This window comes from Ptychodera flava, chromosome 10 (genome assembly GCF_041260155.1).
Source record: "Ptychodera flava strain L36383 chromosome 10, AS_Pfla_20210202, whole genome shotgun sequence".
In the NCBI taxonomy this organism is placed as follows: Eukaryota; Metazoa; Hemichordata; class Enteropneusta; family Ptychoderidae; genus Ptychodera; species Ptychodera flava.
In genome coordinates, this window is record NC_091937.1 from 10626095 (window position 1) to 10651992 (window position 25898).

The following is a 25898-nucleotide window of genomic DNA, read 5'->3' on the forward strand; positions in this document are numbered from 1 at the left end:
CAAAAACAAAAAAAAAACTTAAACAAGATACTAAGAACACCTAAAAATAACTCATTCCAATACTATTGCAACATGGGTATACAAGTAATCACCATTAGATAACCAACATATCAAATGCTCAGGACAACGTATAAAATGCCCAGGACAATATATTGAATTCCCAGGACAACATATCAAATGCCCAGCAAATTATGTTGAATTCCCAGGACACCATATTGAATGCCCAGCAAAGCATATTGAATGCCCAGCACAACATATTGAATGACCAGCACAACATATTGAATGCCAAGCACAATATATTGAATGCCCATTATATTGAATGCCTAGCGCAACATATCAAATGCCCGGCACAAAAAATTGAATGCCAATCACAACATATTGAATGCCCAGCACAACATATTGAATGCCAAGCACAAAATATTGAATACCCAGGACAACATATCAAATGCCCACATATTGAATGCCAAGCACAACATATTGAATGCCCAGCACCACATATTGAATGCCCAGCACAACATATCAAATGCCTAGCACAAAATGTAAAATGCCTAGGACAATATATTCAATGCCAAGGACAACATGATATTAGACCACTAAAGTCAGTCATGGCTTTCCATATGCTATTCTTTTTTTCATTTTAACTTTACTTTTCTACGTTTGCAGAAGTTTGTTCTGATATTGAAGCCAGTTCCTAAGGTTTTGGTTTTCACGATGTCAAAACGCTGCCAAATGCATACACGACAAAGGCACAGCAGTTCATATATTGTAATAAACAGGAACTGATCATTTGAACAAAAACAACAAAATGTATACATTTTTATAAAAGGTCTGCCTTTGTCATGAGAGAAAGGCGTGCCTTTGGAAAGAGGGCCACATACGACTTCTGGATTACCCTGGATCCCACTAGCTGGATTTTCAGAGAGACGTTTCCATCGCAAATTTTGAAATAGCTATGTCGATGTCATCGTTAGCGGAATTCTCGTCAGTCGAAAATCACTAGTGATAATCATCGGTCTTTGATCTGTAAAATGCAAAACCGCTAGCTTTTGTGCCCTTGTTATTGAAAAGTGTTAAAACCAGTTTGGATCGAATATAGTTTGCCATTGGATCAAGGTTTTATCTGCAAGACTCTTCACAACATATAGGAAAAATGGCATTCATCAAGGAATACCTCGTATCAATCTTTTCCTGTATAATTTGTAACACGACGAAAATATTTTTCAAGGTGACTCTTCCTACCTCTAAATACAATCTTCAAATTCAAGCTCTTGTTTTCTACATACAGTGCAGTTTGTAAAATTGGTTAATGCAGCAGAAAAACTCCCCTTCTTTTCCACACGTTTGCCAATTAAGACCATGATGAAAAGATCTCCGAGCCTACACTGCGCTTCGTGGAAAGCAATATTTTACAAAATATGTATCTTTCTTTATTTCGGTTTGATTGTGTAAAAATTCAAACTGGTAAAATACCAATTTGATTTTTTTCTTAGCTATCATGAGACGATGACTCAAATTGATGTTCTGTTTTCCGAGAACACACTACGTCATAACTCTCTCTGTTTACTTTGTAAGGGAAACAATGAACATGTAAGAAAATTTTTAATACTTTTGCCATCCAAATTTTGAGTGAGATAACTAAGCTTCGTAGGATAAGAGACAAATTGTGACTTATGCAGTTTCCAGTGTCTATCCAAACTCAGTTGTGTATGATAGGGTTTACTGCGTTCACACTAAAAGCCAAAGTTTCAACGCCGTATGACTAACCGTTTTCACTCGCTGTACGACTCGGAAACAAGAAAAAACGAGCAAAATAAGTTAATATTTCAAGAAACCTGATAAGGCAAACGACAGCTGCATTATAATGTCATATTCTTCTACTGTAGAATGGTTATTACATACCCCGTCGACGCATTTTTATTGGAAAATGAATTAAAATGCGATTTTGCTTCCACAAACAATTGTCAAGAGGTTGTGAGATTGTTTATTTAATGAATGTAAATACAGTTCAAATATTTATATATGACGACATCCTCCTATGAAGATTCCTGATGATTCCTGAAGATGCAAATGAGGTTTTAATCCGTGATTACTAGGTGTGCACGTTTTTGAACCTGATACGAAAACTAAGCATGGTAATTGATTGGTCAAATTGGCTGTTCCAACTATTAAAAGTATTCCTCTATAGTGAATATCCGGTCAGTGAATTGGAAGCAAGAGTGTGTATACCGACTGACCACGCCTGGTCAACCGATAATTTCAAAGTACAACTTTCAAGTAGGCCATTTCCTCCCTGGGTGTAAACGTGATCTTGAACCTTAAGGTATAATCCGCTGTTTACTGACAAGCTTATATGCATAAACAAGTTTTTGCAACTAACACAATGGAGGTAGCATGCTTGTAGTAGAGAACACAGGCATTTGTGACACGTCACACAACCACTTCCGGATGAGTTGCGGCAATAATTAATCGACTGTCATATCGCAGTGTTTAAATTTGTTTGATTATTGTTGTGGGCAAGCTTAAACGAAACTTAATGATATTGACACTTTATTCTAAGTACTGAAAGTGCCAGGTACGAAATTCATCAAACACAACGTGCTGTAGGCATTTACGTCCGAATTTTAAACAGAATCAAGCGATTTTGCGTACTGCTTGTACACAGGTCGTGACTCTGCTGACCTGTGACGCCAGTTCAAACACGTCATGGAAAACATGTGGTTAGGCCGGTGGACCAACTACATGGTATTGCGGCTTTGGATAAACATGTCCCTGTCATGTGACACTCAACATTTGTATCACTCGAGTGGCAGCAGGACAGTTTCCTACTCATTGTTTTCACAGCCCATTGTGTTCTCTACACTGAAAGGGCGGACACGGACAAGCAAAAGAAGACATTCATTGCAAATTCAAATATAATACAGGAAAATTTATACGCGTGTGGCAGACCGGGCTGCCTAGAAATAGGCCTGAACTACTGGATTTGCAGTATTCTTCCTGTTAACAACTGCCCGGGATTGCCGGAGAAAAAGTGTTACCAACTTAATCGATATTAAACAAGTATAAAATAAAAACAAACAAACTTGTTTCTTAGTCGGTTATTCATTGCTACTTAGCAAAAATTGGCGGCTGACTCGCAGCGTGTTTGCAAGGTTATATCTGATTGGTCGATTGTCACTATTCACAGCAACTTAGGGAGTTTATTTGTATTATTTAATTGTAACGGTAAGATTCTGCCAACCAATTGGATAACAGCTTCGAAATCGCTGCAAGTCGCCCCAAAATTGGTGAGGGAGTAATGGCTGAGCAAAGTCTATGAATGCAGTAGGCGCTGCTGAGCTTTGGATTTTCCACTTGCAAAGATACTTTTGATGTCAAACTTAGCGAAAACTCTTTAATTTTCCCTCTTTTCGAGAAAAGTCCGTCTTCTTGAGATATGCCGGTTGCACATCCCAAGGACGCGCATGACCTCGTGAACGTCTTGTTTGACCTCAAAGGGGTGGCCATCAAGACCGTACAAACACGACGGCGACTGTCAAAAATATTGATTCAGAAATCGAATTAAGGCGTGGCGTATATTTACTAAAAGTTCGTGAACCTCATACTCTGTTACTGGTCGGAGAAAAAATGAGTGTACAGTATCATTGGCTGACCAAGGTAATTCCTAAAATCGTTTGCAGAATGTTAAATATCATTTGCCAAGTTTTCACCAACATGTACAAAAAGTCGTTAAAACCCCGTACAATATAAGGTGGGTCAGTCAAAATATTTCAACACCATTTACCTCAACCTGTAGGCGGTCTGGTAGTTATTAGGGCCGGCTTTCTTACCAAGCAAAGTAATTAACGACACTCCACATACTGTTACCATTATTTAATCTGAATAAATTACTACAGTAAGTCTTTTTGCATTTCTTAGAATGCTTGTGAGAATATTTCTGTCGCTTTAAAACGAGAAACTGCCCCTGCGATCATGGTGACTGGAGATAACTTGGGCTTACAATTTACGCTTGGTGTTAATAGATCTCTTATATCCTTGGTGATCCAAGGATTTCTTTTTTTTTGTTTCAACAGTTGTGACTTTCAAGGGAGCATGACGATCGTATATCTGAGTAAAACGATTGTATACAAATCAAAAGAAATGTCGACACTGCTATCATTGGTGTTTAAAACGCTATCCCAGTCAACATTACATAGGTCAGAAACAAAAGTGTCACGATTATAACGCCTGAAATCTCTCTTACAAAATGACCTTACAAATGGTGAATGAATGTGAAAATAATAAAAATACAGAATACTTGGAAATGGTCTGAGATATCTGCAATAATTGTACTAGTATTTATCTGACAAGAGCTAACATTTGTGGAGATGTGGTCAATTGTTGACGTAGATGTATTTGTTATCAGAGTTGGTTCTGAAATTAACTGTTTAAGGTGAATACATTGCATTCTAGATATGAAACTTCTAACATTGTGGTCTGATTTTGTAACATCGAGATTAAAATCGCCCATAAGGCTACAATATTTTCTATCTAATTTAACTGTACAAAGAACATCAGAAAGACTGATTACAAATTCCTCAATATTAGTACTGGTTTGCGATACAATACACCAAGAATGATACGATTTGTAACACTACAGATTTCGAACCATAATGATTCCGAATGCATTACATTGTAATTCAATAATTTATTATGAAGGGAGGGGTGCATATACGCACCTACTCCACCGCCCCGATTAGTGTTTATACACTTAAGCTCAAGAGAATAATTTGGCATATGAAATAAACATGAATTATCAATTCGCCAAGTTTCCGACACACCAATAAAGTCGAACGTACCGGAAATACAGCGATTATACAACAGACGTACATCATCTATGCTGGGACCAATAGATCGAGCATTTGCATGCAATACAGAAAAAAAGCGACCGAATGTAGAGCTGAATTTATGATTTAAGGTGGTGAGTTCTAGATCATAATTTATTATTAATTGTGAATATATCATCTACATCATTTTCGTCACGGTCAAAGATCATTGAAAATAGAAAAGGTTACTGTTATGAACTGGACTGGTTTCAAATATTGCAGATACAGGGGTACAGAAGGAAAAGAAAGAAGGCAATTCATAAGTAATGTAGGCCTACATTACACAATTTTCCGAAAGTCGTCTTCATTATTGATGACAATAGAAGGCGATCCTTCTTGCTTCCGCACATATATTCGTCCGTTAAATGTCCACAGGAATCTGTACTTCAGTGACTTTCCTTTTCCGTAAGCTTTCCCCATCAGGTTGCGTTTGAACGGCATTAAATTCTCATTATGTAAATAAAGGTACTGTTCTTGTATCCGAACGCGTCTGTTTCAGTTGAGTGGATCTTTCCACGCCATGTTACTTTCTGCCGCTAAATTTGACGATGATTGTCTGTCTGTCTTCGAAGCATTCCTTTTTTTGTGTGTCGCTTTAATGTCGTCAGCTTTTATGTCCGCATTGACTATCTATATAACGTTTACTGCTATTTCCTCTGTCTTTTCGTTTGCCATCTCTTTAATACTATGTATCTCGATATTCTCTCGTCGGCTATACTGGTTCTCTTCTTCCTGCTCTCGTTTTACCTGGATTAATCTCTTCAGCAGCATGCTGTTTTCTGCTTTCAGTTCTTTGTTTTCACGTTCGATAACATCCATACGCTTACTCATTTCTTCAAACATGGAATCGAAGTATTCCATCGACTTTGTGACGTTATTGGGATGCCTTGACTTCATGCATGGTTTCTGAGAGCTTGGGTAAACATTTGACTTGCGAGGCAATTTTCTGGAGCTGCTCTTCGACACTAGAATCGTCAACTGGTGATGAGACCTCCTATCGCATTGCTCTGCATTTCTTGCTTAATGGCAATTCGTCAGCTGTGGAGGTCACATTTTGTGGGACCCACACTTAATACATTTACCAGGCATGTTTAACACTGAACATATTACTGGGAAGTATGTTATGGAAGCTGGACTTCACAGTTGAATTCAATGGTTGTGAGTGAAGCACACAAAGGCCATTGAAAGTTCGTAGGCAGAGATTTCAGCGTAAACTAACTTTTTGATCGGGTTTTCTACCGACGTAAAAAAGAGACAAGGAAAATAACCTAATTGGCACCTAGGGATGTTCATTAAGCTGTTTGCAAAGTTTCAATCTAAACTGAAAACGATAACTGGGTGAATGGCAGCATTTTTCTTCCAGTCAGCAGTTGTCATGGCGCCCTCTAGCATTTATCTAGCATTTATTAGTATATTACCTGACCTTCAGCGCCAAAACATTTTCTCTGTACACATTGCAGTGTTCTTCGAAGCCATCTATGTAACATTTATGTTACAGTTGAAAAAGATAAACCTTCAATCGCGATGCGTGACATGGATTATCTTTGTCGTTAAGGTCAGCTTCGGATTCATAATGCTTGATCATGCGTACGTGAATTTGTAACAAATTTGTGAGCAGAAACAATAAAAACCCGCCGCCTTCTTTATTTTCAGTTCTTCGCAATATTTTGTAAACAATTCTCGGGTTCTCCAAGGACTACGTTTTGGAAATATAACACATGGGTAAGCCTAAATACGATTTACAACGAAGTTAATCTGACGATATGTAAGCCAGCCAATACAAAAATCTATTGTCCAGGCACAACGGAATTCCAACTCTCGAGTACCCAGGTCCTGTATACTTCCGCGTACTATCGCTGTAACAACTCTTGTTTTAAACACAAAATCTCCGGAAATGAAACCATATGAACGTGTCATACCTGTATCTTTTTCGCTGTAAATGCTTTACACATTACTAAAACCCTTCAAAATTAGGATGGAAACGTGACGATTTGTTTTATCAATGATCGAGACCAAGTTGCAAGTACATTACATCTTAGTATACTTCCGGGAATAGGGAGATTGTTTTTCACTGTCTGTGACATCCTGAAAGTAGTTCGGGAAGCTGACAAAATACACAAAACAATCACAATTCTTGTTATATTCATCGGTTTAACTTAATTTGAACAAATTGTCTTGCTAAAAACAAGCACACAGCAACAGAAAGGTAGGGAAACTTTGAACACATCTACGGTTCAAGAAGCACGTTCTGCTGAGCTGACTAGGTGGTGTCTTCCGTCCATTCTGTTCACAGGATGAGAGACATATCTTCAGATGACAAAGGTAGCGCTCTTCTTTACTATTTACAACGAGTACTCGAACACATTTACATAACGTGTTAGCAGATGAAATATTTGGAAATAAAACGCCAGGGTGTTTTAATCGTTAAAAGTATAGGAAGGGTGGAATTTAATTTTATCTTACGAAGTCATTTCATAAATTGTATCTCCATAATACCGTCTCCGTAATACCGTCTGCACGTCTTTCATTCTACAAGTACAAATGAACATTCTCTGATAAATCGGGAAAGTCAGTGATGACGTCGTAAGTGATTCCTCTTTGAAATGCTTTTCTCTCACGGAACACAAACATCGACCAATTTGATATGCCAATGCCAAGAAAAACTTTGCTTCCTGTGAGAATAAAGATATGCAGGTAATATTAGATTTATGTAATATTATACTTTCATGCAATTTCCATGGATGGTAGGAAGGATTTTTGTGCATGCATGCATGTCTGTCTGTCTGTGTGTCTGTCTGTCTGTCTGTCGGTCGGTCTGTCTCTGTGTATGTATGTATGTATGTATGTATGTATGTATGTATGTATGTATGTATGTATGTATGTATGTATGTATGTATGTATGTATGTATGTATGTATGTATGTGTGTGTGTGTGTGTGTGTGTGTGTGTGTATGTATGTATGTATGTAGGTAGGTAGGTAGGTAGGTATGTAGGTATGTAGGTATGAGTTAAAATGCATTCACAGTTCATTCAAAATACAATTTAACCCCCGTGAAAATTCATTTACTATAATACTATAACTGACATTCCAAAATATTACTGATAAGAGGGTTTAATATTATATATATATATATATAGAGAGAGAGAGAGAGAGAGAGAGAGAGAGAGAGAGAGAGAGAGAGAGAGAGAGAGAGAGAGAGAGAGAGAGAGAGAGAGAGAGAGAGAGAGAGAGAGAAAGGGCGCCACACCTTGCAACAGACTCTGTATATTATGTCATCTCTCTCCGTAAAACATTTTTGCATATTTGACTGGCATTATCCAATTTTTCATAAGTTTTGAGACAGACGATACCAATATTCCAAATTACCGATCAAATCGGTTGACTTACTTGCGCAAATTTCCTGCTCAATCAAAGATATGAAGTAATCATCATCGGCAAACGTGTCAATGTCAGGGTTATGTAGATTGATAACGTCATCAATCATTATAACATTAGACAAATTGTAAGCGGCAAACTGACGTAAAATATTCTGAAAGAGAACAACTACTATATGTAAGGTGGCGAAGTATGTAATATGACTTTTTGTTATTTTGTATTCCATTATCCATTAAACATACCAATGTATAACAACAGAAGACATCATCGTGCCTTATTTAGACAGAGAACAGTCTGTCCAGACTGAAAGATTTAGTCATGTGCGGGCGCTTCGGCGCACTGCGACCTACGATCCTTTATCTTTTTTAAGGGTCGTAGGCCGAAGTGCGCCGGAACGCCCGCACACGACTGAATCTTTCAGTCTACAGCCTGTCATGGCAAAGTATTGTATGTATGTATGTATGTATGTATGTATGTATGTATGTATGTATGTATGTATGTATGTATGTATGTATGTATGTATGTATGTATGTATGTATGTATGTATATGTATGTATATATATATATATGTATGTATGTATGTATATATATATATATATATATATATATATATATATATATATATATATATATATATATATATATATATATATATATATATATATATATATATATATATATATATGTATTCATTGCGACAAAAATTTGAAACCTTTTATGCAGCGTTTCCGAAGTATCTAAAGCAACTGTCATTCTGCTTTTCTTTTCACTTTATACATTTTTTTGTTTATTTTTTTAGTACTTTGTAACATTGCAACATTCAGCTACAGGACACCCAACACTTTCGAGAAATTAGAAAAATATAAAGATCCAATTATCCCAAATTAGCTCCATACGTGTTCTATCTATCTATCTATCTATCTATCTATCTATCTATCTATCTATCTATCTATCTATCTATCTATCTATCTATCTATCTATCTATCTATCTATCTATCTATCTATCTATCTATCTATCTATCTATTTTTCTATGTATTGATTTATGCATCTATCCATTTCTTGTCTATTTATATATCTCTCTGTTTATCTATCTCCCTGTCTTTCTGTCTTTCTCTCTGGCTGTATGTCTGTCTGACTGTCTGTTTACCTACTTAACTCTCTATCAACACCAAACCACGCACATGCATAGAAATGCACATAATACAATCCTCTCAGTCGTTTTACCTCTCGAGGTTCTTGTGGCGCGCTGGCAATAAAAATACAACCAGCATTCTCCTGTGCCATTATCGATGAGATTTTTAATGCCAGACTTTCCAAGGTGGCATACTGCATTTGCAAAAGCTTACGGCACCTGGGATCGTTTGTATGTGACAATTCACCGAAGCGACATCTGTTAGAAATGAGAGCGATTGAAAGACATTAGCGATATGACAAAAGTACGTGCATCTTTAATTATGTAATATTCTGGGATATTAAACGCTATGTAGCCGGGATGTTGATTGAACTGAAATCGATTGCTTGAATAATCGCACTTCAATCTGACGTCTTTGTTTAGTTGTTAAGACATGGCAAATAAAGTGCTCACTGCCTTTTCTGGGTATAGAATCATTGTGTCCCTGGGCATGTGTATGCGCGATAAGTAAGCTAATGTATAAAAGGTATTACATAACACCCTTATATCAAAGCATAGCTTATAGGTTAGTCTTCAGGACTTGTGCAGAAGAGGTAGAGGCAACACGAACATATTATTGAGCATGCGTATAAGGCGACCCTTTAGCGTGCAGAAATATACTCCCTACGATAAGCAAACTCGAAGAATATGTAGACACCTCAGATGAGGAAGCAAGCTTATTACTGGTCAGCACTCTTAGATCATGCATAATTCCCGTATATTTGCATACCATGTGGAATGGAGATTGCATGTAGACTCCCCTATCCTACGTATGTCTTGATCTGTTCCTACAAGTGGGTACTAATGGGCTACACACTAAGCTGTATGACAAAAGGGATGATTTCGATTTTGAAATTATAAATTATCCCCACTTGTCAAGTAATATTCCATCTGCACCTGCTTATGGTGTGTACGTGTCTCAACTTCTCAGGTATTGTAGGGCTTGTGATTCCTACACTGATTTTCAACTGAGACACAGCTCATTGGCATCAAAATTACTGAGACAAAGATACAACAAAAAGACTCGTTAGGACTTTCAAAAAGTTCTACGGTCGATATGACGACATTGTGGCCAAATATGACACCTCGGTCACTCAAATGATTAACGACAGCATTCCCGGCTTTGACGTATTACAGTGATTCATATCCTGTATCTTTTCATACAATATTTAGACAACTTTAGGACCAATACTGACGGGTGTAGCATGCTAGCAGGGTACGCTTACCCATTCCGGACACCTGGTACCACCACTAACTATCAGTGGTTCAGGATGGTCCTACTTAAATTTGTAAATCACAATTGTCCCATGGACCTGGTAATATATTACCTTGAATGGAGATGATTATTGGACCAGTTTAATGTCATATTGATGGGAATGGAGATTGAATGAAGACTCCCCTATCCTACGTATGCCTTGATGTACTCACTTTTCGCCAGTCTTGTTCCTCCAATGGAAACCTAATATTGGTTTCCCATCACACAGCCTAGGTAGCACATCCTCAACTGCTTTCTGCAGGAACGATGTCCTCACCAAGTGCCCGTCGATGGCGTCCGATATCGCAGCCTCGTTAGGAAGATGCACTGCTTCAAAACCTACAGGCGACACCATTACTACGCAGCGGTCACCGGCAGTTTTATTGAACTTGCGCCACGACTCTGGTATCGATTTTGGAAAAGTGACGGACATAACATTTGGTATGTCAACATTCGCCCTCTTACTTAGCCAGTCTCTGCTAGTTTGATAAGCATTTGCGATATTCATTGAAGAAGATCTCCATGGGTTATAAAATGTCAACACGGTATTACCGCGTGCACCGCATTTCTCTCTGAACTGTTTTACGTTAACAGTTGGCAACAATTGGTTTAATACACTGACATTAAAGGTATCCTCAAAATGAACACTGCTGACATTATATTTGCTGCGATGGTGTCTGAAATCTGATAAAACTAAAGTTCTGTTTGTGAAAACTGCAAACTCAATAGACGTTTTAAGCTGTCTGAATTGGAAATTTGGCCCCCCTCCAAAAAGTACTACTGGAAATAGGAAACGATCTTGCATTGCCTGGCGTAATTTTCGAGACAGGATGTACGAGTAATTTCTTTTTGGCCCATATTTTATGGATTTTGTTGTTTTCATTGTATTTAAAGCAGTTGGAGCTGAATACGACGTCCCCTCTGATGTGGAATCCAATGCCGTTCTCGCGAGCATGGTTGGCGCCCAGACGTCATCCGCTAGAGGAATATGTTCAGCAGCATTGTTGGTACTTAGCGAGGGGGCGGGATGACTTGTACTTGTCGAATTCGGATTCTAAAAAAGAAATGAATAATTAAGATTTTAAAATAGAATTAAGTTTAACCCATCTTGCTGCTTAAACGTAGGCGAATAGGCGAATAGGCGAATATTAGGTATGAGAAAATCAGAGTTGGTACTTATAATTCTCTCTCTCTCTCTCTCTCTCTCTCTCTCTCTCTCTCTCTCTCTCTCTCTCTCTCTTACCCATTCAAATATAATGGTAGATAATATAGCTGGGCAAGCTTGGTACAGGATATCGACATGGCGGTCCGTGTTCCTTAGCCTTTTCTTATGTACAGCCTTTTATATATTTCTTATATATAGGGAGAAGAACGAATGTCACAGTGGAGATGACAGCGGTTCACAGGAGAGATAAGCGTAGATGACAGGGTGTTATAACTTTATGGTAAATTCATTTGTCGCCAACGGTCTCCTTAGTCATTACGACTGTTTCCTACTTAAATTGATCACTTAAGTTGGCGTTACGCTTTACTTACACACTTTTTGAAATCAATATGTCTTATATAAAAACTATACAATATATTTTTCTGAATATATTTTCAATAAATCGTGAAGCCTAAATTTAATATGGTAGCAATAACTTGAAATAGTTGAAAGGTACATTTTGGGGGTAAACCACCCTCGTTTCGTATCTATAATAAAATTAATTTGAGTCAAAACTTGATACTACTTTATGGAATGTAACATTTCTTTTTAAACTACAGTATATGTAGAAATAAACGACAATGATATACTCATACCTAAACGGCTGGGTTGGAAAGACTCGAATGGAAAAGCGATTGAAAACCATGGTAAGAACTTCATTGCAAAATAAAACTGTACTTATGTTTTATAGATTCGGAAAAAAACTCTATAAAAAATTCACAAAAGTGACCCGGCCTAAGTGGATTTATTTTTTAAAGCTGAAATAGGAGAAAAATATGCCAGGAAATCTGTCGATTTGCATAAATGTGAATAAAGTAACATTTTTTTACGCACGAAACTTACGATTGCTTGGCAAGCTACACTGCGAATGCGACCAATATTCAATTTCAATTTTTTCCCTCACAGAAACTGGCCTAGTTGGTATTATAACACATCCACTAATACTACTGTTCTCGATATTTTTCTACAAATGTTAGATCAGTCCAATATTTTAGACACCTTTCACGAAACGCGCAGGTGATTGGATAACATGGCTGTTCTCACCATTTTAATGACCCTTGGCCTATGTACAAGTCAGGTGTTAATTTTAGACATCTTCTTACCTATAAATAAATTCTAAATTACAAAAAACATACATTTACACAGCCACAAAGTTTCGCTTGAGACGCAAGAGCCAGTTCCTTCACAGCTGGTTCTAAAGTAAAAGCTCTTGATACAGTAAAATAAGGGAACGCTGCTCCACACATCGGCTATTAAATAATGTTAGGAGTTATGTGGTTCAATATTTTGCGGTATTATCTGATTTTAGTACTCGGTCAGTGACTATTTTGTATAGTACATTCATGTTGTGCACCATGTTGTGTGTCGGCAATTCGGTGTTATGAAGCCGGATCGGTTATGTTGAGACACTGTGATCATTTAACGCTTTCTTTTCGGAACCCTGAGCAGTTCCTTCATCAGTCGCTTGAGTTTGTGTCTTTTGGTTTATTTTAATCACTGTGTTCATCTGACAGAATTGTTAGAATGTCTACATTTCGATAATGTGAGGCTTGTGTTAAAGAGGCACTCCCACTTGGTAACATTTTTAAAACACATTTTTTTAATGCCAACGGTCGATATTTGACGTGGCGACTGCGCGCGGATCGCAAGATATTGATAAAAACATGTCATTTCCAGAGCGTATTTTTCACATCCCGAAGTTTTACGATCGTTTCTGGTTATGACCCGAAATCCCCCGAAAGTGTGTTGTTGTGCTGATTGACGATATTCTAAGGAGTCCAAAAACGTTCGAATGACGCAATTAATTTACCTCCTACTGCGATGACTTTATATACATCATTATCAATTCCTTTACCTCTGGTAATTCTTTTTGAAAAATTCTCCTTAGTTTTTGTCGTTTTCATTATACTCAATACGTTGTATTAAATTTTTAAACAATACCACATAGAAATCAGTTTTTACGTGTAAAATATTAGTTGCCTCTGATGACTACATTTTGTCGTCTGCCACACAGTTACGCGTGGTTCGATACATAGCGGCCGCCGCGTGTGGTATGCGCGCATACCACGCGGAGGCCACTATGCATACTATGTATCAACCGCACCTATCTGTGCTAGTCACCTATGCGAATTCTGGTGGAATCAGCAAACTTTGTTTTTCGTTTTTTTGCCGAGTCAGTAGTATTCGGCTTTCTCCCATGGGACATGACCGCTCACCGACGCGAGTGGTACTGCTGTGGCGTACAGCAGCGTCAGCGTAGACTCGTACTCCATAGCTTAGTTGACAATGGTCCCAGTGCCGAACGTTCTATGTTCGGAAGCTGAATTCAGATGGGCCACCGGAATCCAAACTTTAACTTTTTTGAGGACATGTTTTTATCGATATCTCGCGATCCGCGCGCAGTCGCCATGTCAAATACCGACCGTTGGCATTAAAAAAAATGTGTTTTAAAAACGTTACCAAGTGGGAGTGCCTCTTTAAGACACTGGTTCCTCGTCGTCAGTGTTCATTATGTTTGCCAAGTCTTACCTGCACCTATGTGTCTTTATTTATTTATTTTATTTAGGTAATTTGTTTATTCACAATAATTGTGATACTAAATATTGTAATTCGTAAAAAAAGAGAATCGCAGCTATTAATTAATTGTTAGGAGTTGTGCAGTTTAATGTTTTGGTATTGTCCGATCGTGTACTCGCTCAGTGACTACTATGTTGTGTCTCATAGATGACCTTTCCGGCTTGGTCTCGCAATGGTTAATATCTAATATCAAATAGCCGAAATACAACACAGTGCACAACATGAACATGCATGCTACACAAAATCGGTCAAGGAACGAAAAAAATACACTGCCGTACCACAAAACATGTTTGATCGTCATAACTTTTGATGACATCTGTATGCTTTGAAGTTGTAACTGATAATACCATTTAATTTGCTAAGTAAAGGAAAGTCACTTTTTAAATAGTTGGCCTACCAATGACTTCACATTTATTCAGAAAACATTGTCAGCTAAAAAGCATGAGGTTACCAATCTATCGTAAGAGCCAAATTGTGATTTTTCAAGCGTCATTAGTTTGATAGCTTTGAGATAATGTAACCCCATGAATATTAATAGAAGTGGCCAGTTTTCTGTTTTCGCTGCGATAGCGACAGCTGGCCACTTCTTTATCTGTGTGGGGAAAAGCCGTCATGTGGAGCTTGGGTTAATAAAGTAATGAAAATTGAGTTAACCTTTGCTGAAAGCGATTCTGAGCAAAATACGCTATGTTACGTGCAACGCCAACTTGAACACATTGTTTCAAAGTACAAAAGTAATACTGATTGATTCGCTTCATAAAGGGGGATTGTATCATTCAATTGAACAGCGCGTTCTAATGCCATCGAAAAAATAGGCTTTACAACTTATTGACTCTTTCCTAGCTTTTCGGTAATAAACGTAGTAATCACTACACTGAATCAACACATTCGCAGCAGACTGCGTATCAGCTATTGACTTACATAAATAAATATTATACTCCTTGAAACATGCGTTTTAGCGTAAACACTATCGTCAAAAACTGTCGGTTAAAGTATTATAATTTCGTGGGTCACTTTCTCTACTAAGGCACTTGGCAGTTTCTTCGGCCTGACGATGGGTTATTATCTTCGAACATCAAAAGGTGATTGACCCACCTCTTAAAATCAGTCAGGGCTCCAAGTCCAACTTTCGAAACAGGCTGACCTCTCATCCCTTCTCCAAAAGCAAAGAGAAACAAAATATTTTTGGGCTAGAAAATCTCAATGTTGGTACCAATAATAAATTAAGTCAAAAACTTGGTACTACTCTATAATTAATCTTTATTTATTGCTCTCGATAACTACGTATGTTTTTACACTGTCTACTGCTCCTAAATATGGAGGTAGATTGTTAAAATCTTTGACATCTTGGCTCGTAATGATATTCTAAAAATTCAGTTCTCCCTCTGGGAATCTGTAAAAGATACTGACAGCAGATCTTAAGTTTCGCGGGACGATAGTCTTTAAAGTGCATTAATATTTTCTGGTGCGATCTTTCTCGTAGCTTTAAAAACAAGGATTAGTCTATTCAATTTTACTGTGATGATTAAAGCAATCGTTGTAAAAGGGAATAAAGATTCTGTATTGGCACAGAAGACTCAGTTTCCAAATTAAACGAACTGAACGTTTTGGACACACTCGAGAATATCTATATTGGCAGCCGAACTAGAGCCCCAAACATTAGGACGATAACAAAGATACGGTAAAATGAAGCTGTTATAAAATATTTTTCTCGAACGTGAAGTCATAAAACGCTTCACTCTCGATAGAAGGTAATAGGCTGGGCTTACCTTTGGATTCAATCACAGTCGCTCAACACAGGTGGAGGAACTGTGATTCATGTGATAAGACCAATTCAGATTATGATGCAACATGACTCTGAATAGCTTTATTTTTACCATGAACGCAATCTAAGTCAACGTTATTCACAGAAGCGGCAAATGACAGCTTTTGTGCAGATCAGTGTAATTAACATTGATTATGATTTCTCTCCATTGATACTCAATCTGTTTTCATCACACTACTTACTAATGATCGTAAATCTTACCAGACGTATGGAGAGTGGTATTGTCAGCAAATGTTGTGGATTGAGAACTATTCGAATGAAGTGGCAAATCATTTACGAACGTGATAAACAGCAGCGGACCGAAAATTGATCGCCGTGGAACTCGGGTCTCAACATTTGTAACATTAGAACAGTGGACTTTATATATGACAACCTGTTTTCTAGAACTACGGGTGACACAAACAGGCCAATGATCGCTTAGATGGTAATGGGATACAAAAGACAGTGTTATAGTATTGGGATTTGGAACGAAGATACACTCGATAAGAGACTCAGTATTCTTCATAATTCTTGTTGGTTGATTGATCAATTCTGTATGACACTGATCAATTTACAAAGACACGTTTCCACTTGTCACCTTTGTAATTGTCCATAAGATTCACATTGAAATTGCCCAGAATGATAGATTCTGTGTACTCATGGCTAATTCTCTGAAACCCGTCATTTTATTGCTGTCCTTTAACTAGTTCCAAAGGCATTGAATGTGACAATTTCTATCTTAGTAGCTCCATTACCTCTTTAACGTTTAAATAGAAACGGTCACTACCAGTAGTATTGGAAAAGTAGAATCATGGCCCTTACAAAACAATGGATAAGAGAAAAGAATGATGCGCTTTTAATATTCCAAGACAAGAAATTGATAATTTTAAACTAACAATTCTCTAGTAGTTAATAAGCTCAGAACCCCCGTAAATTTCCGGAAAGCTAGATATAAGGAAATATTTTTGTCATCATTGTTTACATACTATCAAGTGACAAGTAATTTGCATAACCTTTCAAAAATCGGTTTTCCCTATGTTTTGTTGCAATGCTGTGAGATATGTGGCTGAAATTTGTGTGAGTGAAAACTGTTCTAGGGATCTTCAAAAAATGTCTCAGAATTTTTTAAACCTTCTTAAACAATTTCATTGGCAGGAAAACTTCAAGAGTGGTAAATGTAATCCTAGTTTCTTTAAAATTGTGCACAAATAAAACGAAGCAAGTAAGAAAAAGTCTGAGACACACTTTGGAAGAGCGTTGTGACAGTTTACATTCCTGCAAGTTTGTGTCAGATTGGTTAGATTAAAAAGGTCAATTTCTCGTCTTGGAACCTTTTATTTGGTTCAAATTGTGTGTGCCTTTCAATGCTGGTTTTAACCAAATCTAACGTGCACAGTGTCTGACAGGACCTTTCTTTTATTGAAAGCATAATAACACAGCTATGACATAAAACACCCGTCTTTACTCACGGAAAACACATTTTCTCTTTGAATATTTGAATGATATTATATATATATATATATATATATATATATATATATATATATATATATATATATGATAATGGTATATAATAATATATTGATATATATATGTGTGTGTGTGTGTGTGTGTGTGTGTGTGTGTGTGTATAATGTTATTTCTTACCTTCTGCGTAATGCTGATTATGCCATATCCATTCCTCCAGTTGAATGTCTTCCAAAACCCATGCATAGTGATGCCGTCTGGCGAATACAGTAAGAAGACCACTGCTGATAAACACAGGAGACCGAGGAAGATGTGTTTTTTGTTTTTCTGTACCTTGCTTAACGTATTGGAAATAGGCGACATTGTCGACTGGCGTGATTAGTGACAATGTGATAACCCTTATTTAGTGGATTTTTTTTTTGGTTATGGTGGACGATACTTTCCTTAAATCGGTACTATGTGGGTGAAAACCGCCATGAAAGACTTTACCGTTGATCTTTTAGACAAGTCCCTCAGTATAAAAACATCATCATGTTCCGTGCAACATTATTTAAATAGCATTGCACAATACTGATAAAGAGCTTATTAATTTATGTTCATATAAAATATGAGTGATCGATGGCAGGGAGAGCAAATTTGGTGTCTCATTGAACGGATTTAAGAAATGTGTCACTTTGCAGCTGACGTTTTAAATCAAAAGGGGCCAAATAAAAATTTAAAACGATTGTTGGAGATTACTTACCTAGAAAACTCCTGCAACGTAAACCAGGATGTATGTAACAAAGCTTTTGGGGTATTTGAAGAGTTATTACTCCAGGATATCCGAAATACTTGATATATGACAGCGAGTTTTTTGTAATATTTCAGTGTAAGAAACTTCTGCTTGATAGACATCAGAAATCGTTCACTAAGCTTATTTCGAACCGTTTACCCCCAAAAATAAATTTAGAAAATCCTGTTTGTTACATGATTCTTGTTGTTGTTGACACCGTTTCAAAGGTCCTTTGTAACCCGTTACTACATTGACAGCTTATGGAAAACGGAAAATATTTCATTCCAGGTCAAAAATGTCCACCTTTTTATCATTTCAGGATGAATCTCATTGGACTTTGTGGTAGTTTTAACACAATACATTTTTTCATATAACCTACACATAATTTCATCTACTGGTGTTGTCATCGATATTTCAATATTTTTAAACTTTTGTTTGTCGTACGCCATTGAATGCTACAGCCGCGCCATGCAGAATCCATTTTTTGTTATCATTGTGAAAATCGTAGTGTATCATACACTTTCACAGAATAAATGCAAGTGACATTCACAACATTTTCTTTTTGATAAGCTTCGTACTATACACTTTTCAAGTCACAAACTGAGCAACATTGATGAAGATTTTTGTATCTATACAAGAGAAGACTTCCTTAACACTATTACAAACTGCTCATGTTAATAGCCACATGACGGCAGGGGTTGAAAGGCTCAAATTCAAAAATGATTGCAATCATAATGAGTGGAACTGAAATCACTATTACTCAAAATGTAAGAACTTAATTGCAAAGTAAAATTGTCTTTATGTATTACAGTATTTAAAAAACATATATTAAAATTTCACACAAGGTGACCCAGCCTGTGTGGAGTTAATTTTTAAAGCTGAAACTAGCAGAAAAAGCATGCCAGGAAATCAGTCGATTTGCATAAATGTTGATAAATTCACACTGGCTTTGCACTTAGGCCTTCTTGTAAAGCTACAATGCGAACGCGACCAATATTTAATTTCAATTTTTCCAAACACAGAAATTGGTCTATTTCGTTTTATAACACATCCACCGATACTACTATTCTCGATCTTTATGTACAAATGTTAGATCACTCTAACTACAGAACGAGGAAAAAATAAAGCCATACCCTAAAAAATTAAAGCATACAACTCCTAACATAATTCAATAGCGATGACTAGCAATTCCCTATTTTACTTTGCCACGTCTAAGTGTAGTGGTTCCCCTGACCCTTGCTAACCGCAAGAAAACTTGTTCTTGCGTTTTCTTGCGTCATTTTCGAGTCACTTTGCAGTGTGGAAAAATCACAATGCTTGTGAAAGGGTGAAGAAAAAGAGCAAAGTTCGGATTTCCCACAGCACCATTGCATTCATTTGCGCTAGATTTGATCGCCATGGCTGTTGCTGACATGCTGTGTGCCTTGTGGGTTGTAACTCACGATGCAATCTCATTTGCTGAGCAAAGGAAAGTCAATTTTTAAATAGTTAGCCTACCAATGACTTCACGTTTATTCAGAAAACATTGTCAGCTAAACAGTTGGGGGTTACCAATCTATCGTAAGAGCCAAATGTGATTTGTTCGGGTGTCACAAGTTTGACAGCTGAGGGATAATGTAAATTTACGAATAATAATAGACGTGTGGCCTGTTGTCTTTTTATGCTGCGATAGCGACATCCGGCCACGTCTACATCTGTCTGGGGAAAAGCTGCCATGTCGAGCTTAGGTTAATAAATTAATGAAAATTGACTTAACTTTTGCAAAAGTGATTCTGAGCAAAATGCGCTGTGTTACGTTCAACACCATCTTAACACATATTTGCATAGTATCGAAGTGACACTGCTTGATTCGCTTCATAATCGGGGATTGAATCCTTCAATTGAACAGCACGTTCACATTGCGTGTAAGGCCATCAAAATAATGGATTTAACAACCTGTTGGCTGTTTCCTAGCTTTCTGGTGATAAACGTTGTAATCGCAAGGCTGAATCAACACATTCACAGCAGACTGCGTAAAAGCTATTGACTTACTTCAATAAATATTATACCCTTTGAAACATGCGTTTTAGCGTAAACACTAATTTTTCAAAAAAGTGTCGGCTAAAGTATTCTAATTTCTCCATTTACTTCTACTCACTAAGGGACTGGTCGGTTTCTTCGGGACGACGGTGGATTATTATTTGCGAACATGCAAAAGTGGTTGACACACCTACTAAAACATGCAGAGCTCCAAGTCCTACTTTCGAAAATGGGCTGACCCCCCTTTTCCCAAACCAAACATAAACAAACACATTTTTTGGTTAGAAAACCTCAATATTGGTATCAATTATCAAAAACTTGATACTACTCTATAATTAATCTTAAATTATCACTATCGATAATCCCATAGGTTTTTACACTATCTACTGCTCTTAAATAAAAAATATAATTGCGAAAATCTTTAACACCTTGGAATGGAACAATATTCTCAAACCCTCTGTCCCCGCTCTGGTAATCTGTAAATCATACTGATCAGCTGTTCTTAATAAGCTTCGCGGAACGATACTCGTTAAAGTGCATTAATATTCTCTGGTGCGATCTTTCTCATAGCTTTAAAAACAAGGTTTAATCTATTTAATTTTACTTCAAGGTTCAGTAGTTACTATTGTAATCTGGAATAAAAAATCCTTTATAGACACAGTAGAGTCACTTCCAAAATTAAAAGAATTGCAAGTTATTGGATACACTCTAGAATCTCAATACTGGCAGCCGAAGTACATCCCCAAACATCAGACCAATAACAAAGATACGGTAAAATGAAGCTGTTATAAAATATCTTTCCAGAACGTAAAGTCAGAAAACGCTTCACTCTCGATAGAAGGTAACAGCTTGGGCTTACCTTTAGACTCAATCACAGTGCTCCACACAGGTGGAGGGACTGTGATTCATGTGATCACATCAATCAAGATTATGATGCAGCGCATTTACAAAACTACAAAGATTCGTTGGAGACGCCATAGCCAGTTCCTTCACATTGGTTCTAAGTAGAAGCTCTTGATAAAATAAAATACGGAAACGCTGCCCCACACATCGGCTATTAGGCCCTAAATTGTGTTAGGAGTTGTGTGGTTTAATGGTTTGCGGTATGGTCTGATTGCCCATTCTGATTACTCGTTCAGTGAAAATTTCTGTAAAGTATAATCATGTTGTGCACTATGTTGTGTGTCGGCTATTTGGTGCTATGAAGCCTTTTGAGTTTTTGTGTCTTGGTTCATTTTAATCGCTTTGTTCTTCCAACAAACTTGTAAGAATCTCTATGTTTTGATACTGTGAGGATTGTGTTAAGTCGTTGGTGTTCATCTGTTTGTATAGTCTTACCTTCATTTATGCATATGCGTCTTTATTACTTTTGCTTGGAGATAATTTGTTTCTTCTGAGATATTAAATATTAAAATTAGTAAAAAATGGAACGCGGCTCAACGCATAGGCTATAAAATTATGTTTATGTACTCGTTCAGCGACTACTTCTGTATAACATATTCATTTTGTGCACTGTTTTGTGTGTCATATATGACCGATCCGGCTTCGTCCCTCCGTGGCTAATTTTTAATATCAAATAGCCGAAATACAACACAGTGCACAACATGTATATACGATATAAAGTAGTCACGAAACGAGTACAAAAAAGGCCATACAACAAAATATTAAACCTCACCAACTCCTAACATAATTTAATTGCCAATATGTTGCGTTCCCCTATTTTACTTTACCAAGTCTAAGTATAATGGTTCCGCTGACCATTGCTAACCGTAAGAAATCTGTTGTTTGCGGTTCTTGCGTCATTTTTAAGTCGCATTGCAGGGTTGAAAAAATCACAATGCTCGTGAAAGGGTGAATAAAAAGAGCAAAGTTCGGATTTCTCACATTTTGTTCTTGGTTTCATTTGCGCTAGATTTGGTCGTCATAACTTTTGTTGACATGATGTATGTCCTGTGGCTTGCAGATTACGATGCAATCTCTTTTGCTAAGCATAGTCCATTTTTAAATAGTTAGCCTACTAATGACTTCACGTGTATTCAGATAACATTTTCAGCTAAATGGAATGGGGTTGCCAATATATCGTAAGAGCCAAACTGTGATTGTTCAGGAATAATGTAAACTTATCAATGGTAGACATCGACCGCTTTGTCCTTAGGCTGCGATAGCAACATCTGGCCACGTCTAGATTTGTCTGGGGGAAAGCTGTCATGAGGAGCTTAGGGTAATAAATTAATGAAAATTGACTTAAACTTTGCAAAAGGTGATTGTTAGCAAAATACACTATACCAAAGTAACACTACGTGATTCGCTCCATAATCGGGGAATGAATCATTCAAATGAACAGCACGTTCACGAGGCCAGTAATACCATCGTGATAAACGTAGTAATCACAAGGCTGAATCAACACATTCGCAGCAGACTGCGTAAAACTTATTGACTTACATGCATAAATATTATTATTTGTGAGGGACGCTTTGAAATGATATCTCTTCAAGGGAGGGTGTTACATATTCACGTGTACGTGGGTAAGCTCAAATTCTGAGGTCGAGCTGCCGAAATGGCAGTCTTGCTTGGAGGACTGTCTGGGCAAAAGAGGACCAGCCTAAGGAATGACCTCCTGAACTCCACCATCGGTGGCGCTGTATGAACGTTTGCCGCAGATAAAATGTCTTACTTTTGTAACTTCTTACTTGTTTGCCTTATTCGTAGATGTATCCGTGCTGCAATATAGTTGTATTCTTTTCAAATGATAATCGAATTTTGACCGTGATGACTCAGCAAAACCTAAGTGAGCGAAACACAAAGTACATGAGTAGGTGTTTTTAGTATATTCAGTATAAGCGTATTGATGACTTGTGTACTCAAAAATCCAAGTTGGCCGAACATGAACGTCTCTCTTCAGAATCATTTGACAATTATCTGCAAAAAGATGTGTACAATGTCACTTTGTCTCCCCAGGGTTTTAAGATTTTTACCGCTGGTCACCATTTGAGAGCCGCCATCTTGATATGAAGTAAATTGACCTGTGATGTCTGAGAGAGAGAGAGAGAGAGAGGCATGCACATACGTATGCATGTACATATCCTCATGCACACCCTTTAAGACATACAAGTTATTTTGTCCGAGAGATTGAAACTGTCAAGTAGGTTACCAATAGCCTACGACGACACATTACTATATATTAAATAACAGTGGTGAAATTATTGTTGCACGATTTCCCATGCCACTTTTAACTTGTCCAAAACATCATTACATTCGCATGTGTAAATGGTTACCTATTCATTGACACAATATACAATATTCCCTAAAAAGCTCTTTGGCCTCACATTTTCAAAAATATATAAAAGAAATGTACCGCTGTAAAGCAACGAATAATAATTACGAATACATGTTACCATGGCGACTACTCACCTGGACAGTAACAAACATTCTGTATGAGCTACGGTTACAGACATAACAAGGACACTGCTTTACCAAACATTTCACTTGAACATTACACTTTATTTCATTGTCCAACGCTCACAACTGCGGATTTTTGACTACTGCGGACTTTATTTCAACTACTAATATGTAGTGAAATAACAAGGAAAGGAGGTTTATTTTTAAGGGCAGGTCGCTTTTACTGCAAGTAGCATATTCTTATCATATGACTTCTTGTAATCCGGCCCGGACTACTGCAACCAACTTGACATCATGTTCTCCTATGATTCTTGTCAGGTTAAAAGATTCCTCAGGGTTTGAACAAAGGTGGCAAGACGACATCAGCTTGCATACATATGGATCATACTGTAACAAAGTCTTTCGAACCAAGCACTGTCGATGGTACATAAGCGGCGAACTATGGACCCAATTTCTCATGATTGATTTCTCGTGAAAAATAACAAAACCTAAAGATATTCTGCGACCAACCACATCAGTTTTATCAACTCTCTCCATGGCAACATGTTCCTGAAACACATTCCAAGAATTATCATCCTTGTTTTTGCTTCCATTACTCTTTATTTAGTGTTATTTCTTAATGGCAACAAGATAACACCTAAGATATATGGTGACCTCCTACATATCAATGTCACCGAGATGGCTAGGTAAGTGATATCCGCATATTTTCATAATTTATTGAATTAGAGAAAGAAGTAAATGGATCCTAACAAACTCCCCTGCATATCTGTGACAAACCGGACAGGATAACGTAATTTCCAAATACATAAGTTATGTCAAATGAACTCTGCTCAAATATTTTTTTTCATTTTCGGATGCTTCGACGGACCTGGTCTGTTTGTCAACAGTATTCTTCTTCACGTTCGTAATCGTGCTTGGGATCCCTAGCATTGCTCATACAAAAAATGCAATCAAAAGTATTCTTTACAAGTTTACACCTTCAACTGCAATTGTGCAACCACTGATACTCTGCAATTAAGGCTATCGAGTTTCATAAAAAGACGGAATAAAACTTAAACCGTTGAGAATATTGAAGATGTAAGCGTGTGCGATGTTGCAACTGTAAAACTTCGCGTGTCGGCGACACTCTACCTTGACTTATACGATCATAGTTCGTGTATCTAATTGAGGTCGGGTATAGTTTCTGCTATATGTAAATAAAACCAGTAGAAATAAATCAAACATCTCGCGCTCAGTCAAAAAGCAAATACAGTCCATGAGTCCTTTTCAACTGCATAAGAAAGAAATGGAAGAGTTCAACAATGCCTGTAATTCAATGAAAGCATTGGCGGTTAAAAAGAGTTCTATGGTAAAAGTCCGTTCATTCCCCGTTTTACTGTCATAATTGCTTAGGAAATAAAAAACGACCGGCAGCAGCATATTTGATATCATATGGCAAACGTATTTGCCACTGTTTGGTGATAAAATTAGAACTACTGTGTAGTTCAAACGTCTCTTGCTGTCGCATTGTTTGTCTTTTGTCTTTACGACAGGAAAGAGAGATTTTCGACAAGCCTGGAAAAGAAAACGTAAATCATGCTGAGGGCGTCGGTATAAACAACCATCTTTATCCAAAATTTACGTACACGAATTCAACTGTTCTTGAACTTCTTAAAACATCCGAGGATGAAGGTGAATGGGATCCGACAGACGACATTATATCTTCTTCAGGAGACTTTGCTTTCGTTTTTGCTCAGCGTGAATCAGCGTGAACCAATGGCTGGGCGTTACCTCTTACCGCTGTAAGGGTTTAATGGCGCGGCGAATTTTCAATTCAATCAATTTACGGCTTTCGTTCTGCCAGCAATTTTCACGAACAGGACTATCGTATTGCCTGCCTTTAAATTTCAGAGGACTCCGCTTTTGGAAGGGAGTGTCTCTTTTCCAAAACACTTTCAAGGTCGACATCTTCAAAGAATGTATGCCGATTGTGAACACTACGCAATATCAGA

At 37.4% G+C, this 25898-nt stretch overlaps 1 protein-coding gene across 2 annotated transcripts; it reads right to left on the reverse strand.

Annotated features, from left to right (window-relative positions):
- Positions 1–4958: 4958 nt before the first annotated feature.
- On the reverse strand, positions 4959–18241 carry LOC139141962 (uncharacterized). 2 transcript variants are annotated; one of them, XM_070711743.1, is made up of 5 exons: positions 17898–18241; positions 10839–11719; positions 9464–9629; positions 8251–8392; positions 4959–7534 (listed from the first exon to the last, which is right to left on the reverse strand). In XM_070711743.1, exons 1-5 carry the CDS (start codon positions 18078–18080, stop codon positions 7392–7394), a joined length of 1515 nt encoding a protein of 504 aa, XP_070567844.1. In that variant the 5' UTR covers positions 18081–18241; the 3' UTR covers positions 4959–7391. The 2 variants fall into 2 exon arrangements, with proteins under 2 accessions (XP_070567844.1, XP_070567845.1); XM_070711744.1 differs by lacking the exon at positions 17898–18241 and adding an exon at positions 15542–15881.
- Positions 18242–25898: the final 7657 nt, after the last annotated feature.

Excerpts from the sequence above, each read along its gene's own strand:
- LOC139141962 (XM_070711743.1), bottom strand. The coding sequence starts at position 18,080 with ATGTCGCCTATTTCCAATACGTTAAGCAAGGTACAGAAAAACAAAAAA. Across the intron at positions 11,720-17,897 it reads TAATCAGCATTACGCAGAAG|AATCCGAATTCGACAAGTAC; the intron begins GTAAGAAATAAC and ends TTTCTTTTTTAG. Across the intron at positions 8,393-9,463 it reads CGCCACAAGAACCTCGAGAG|AATATTTTACGTCAGTTTGC; the intron begins GTAAAACGACTG and ends GTTCTCTTTCAG.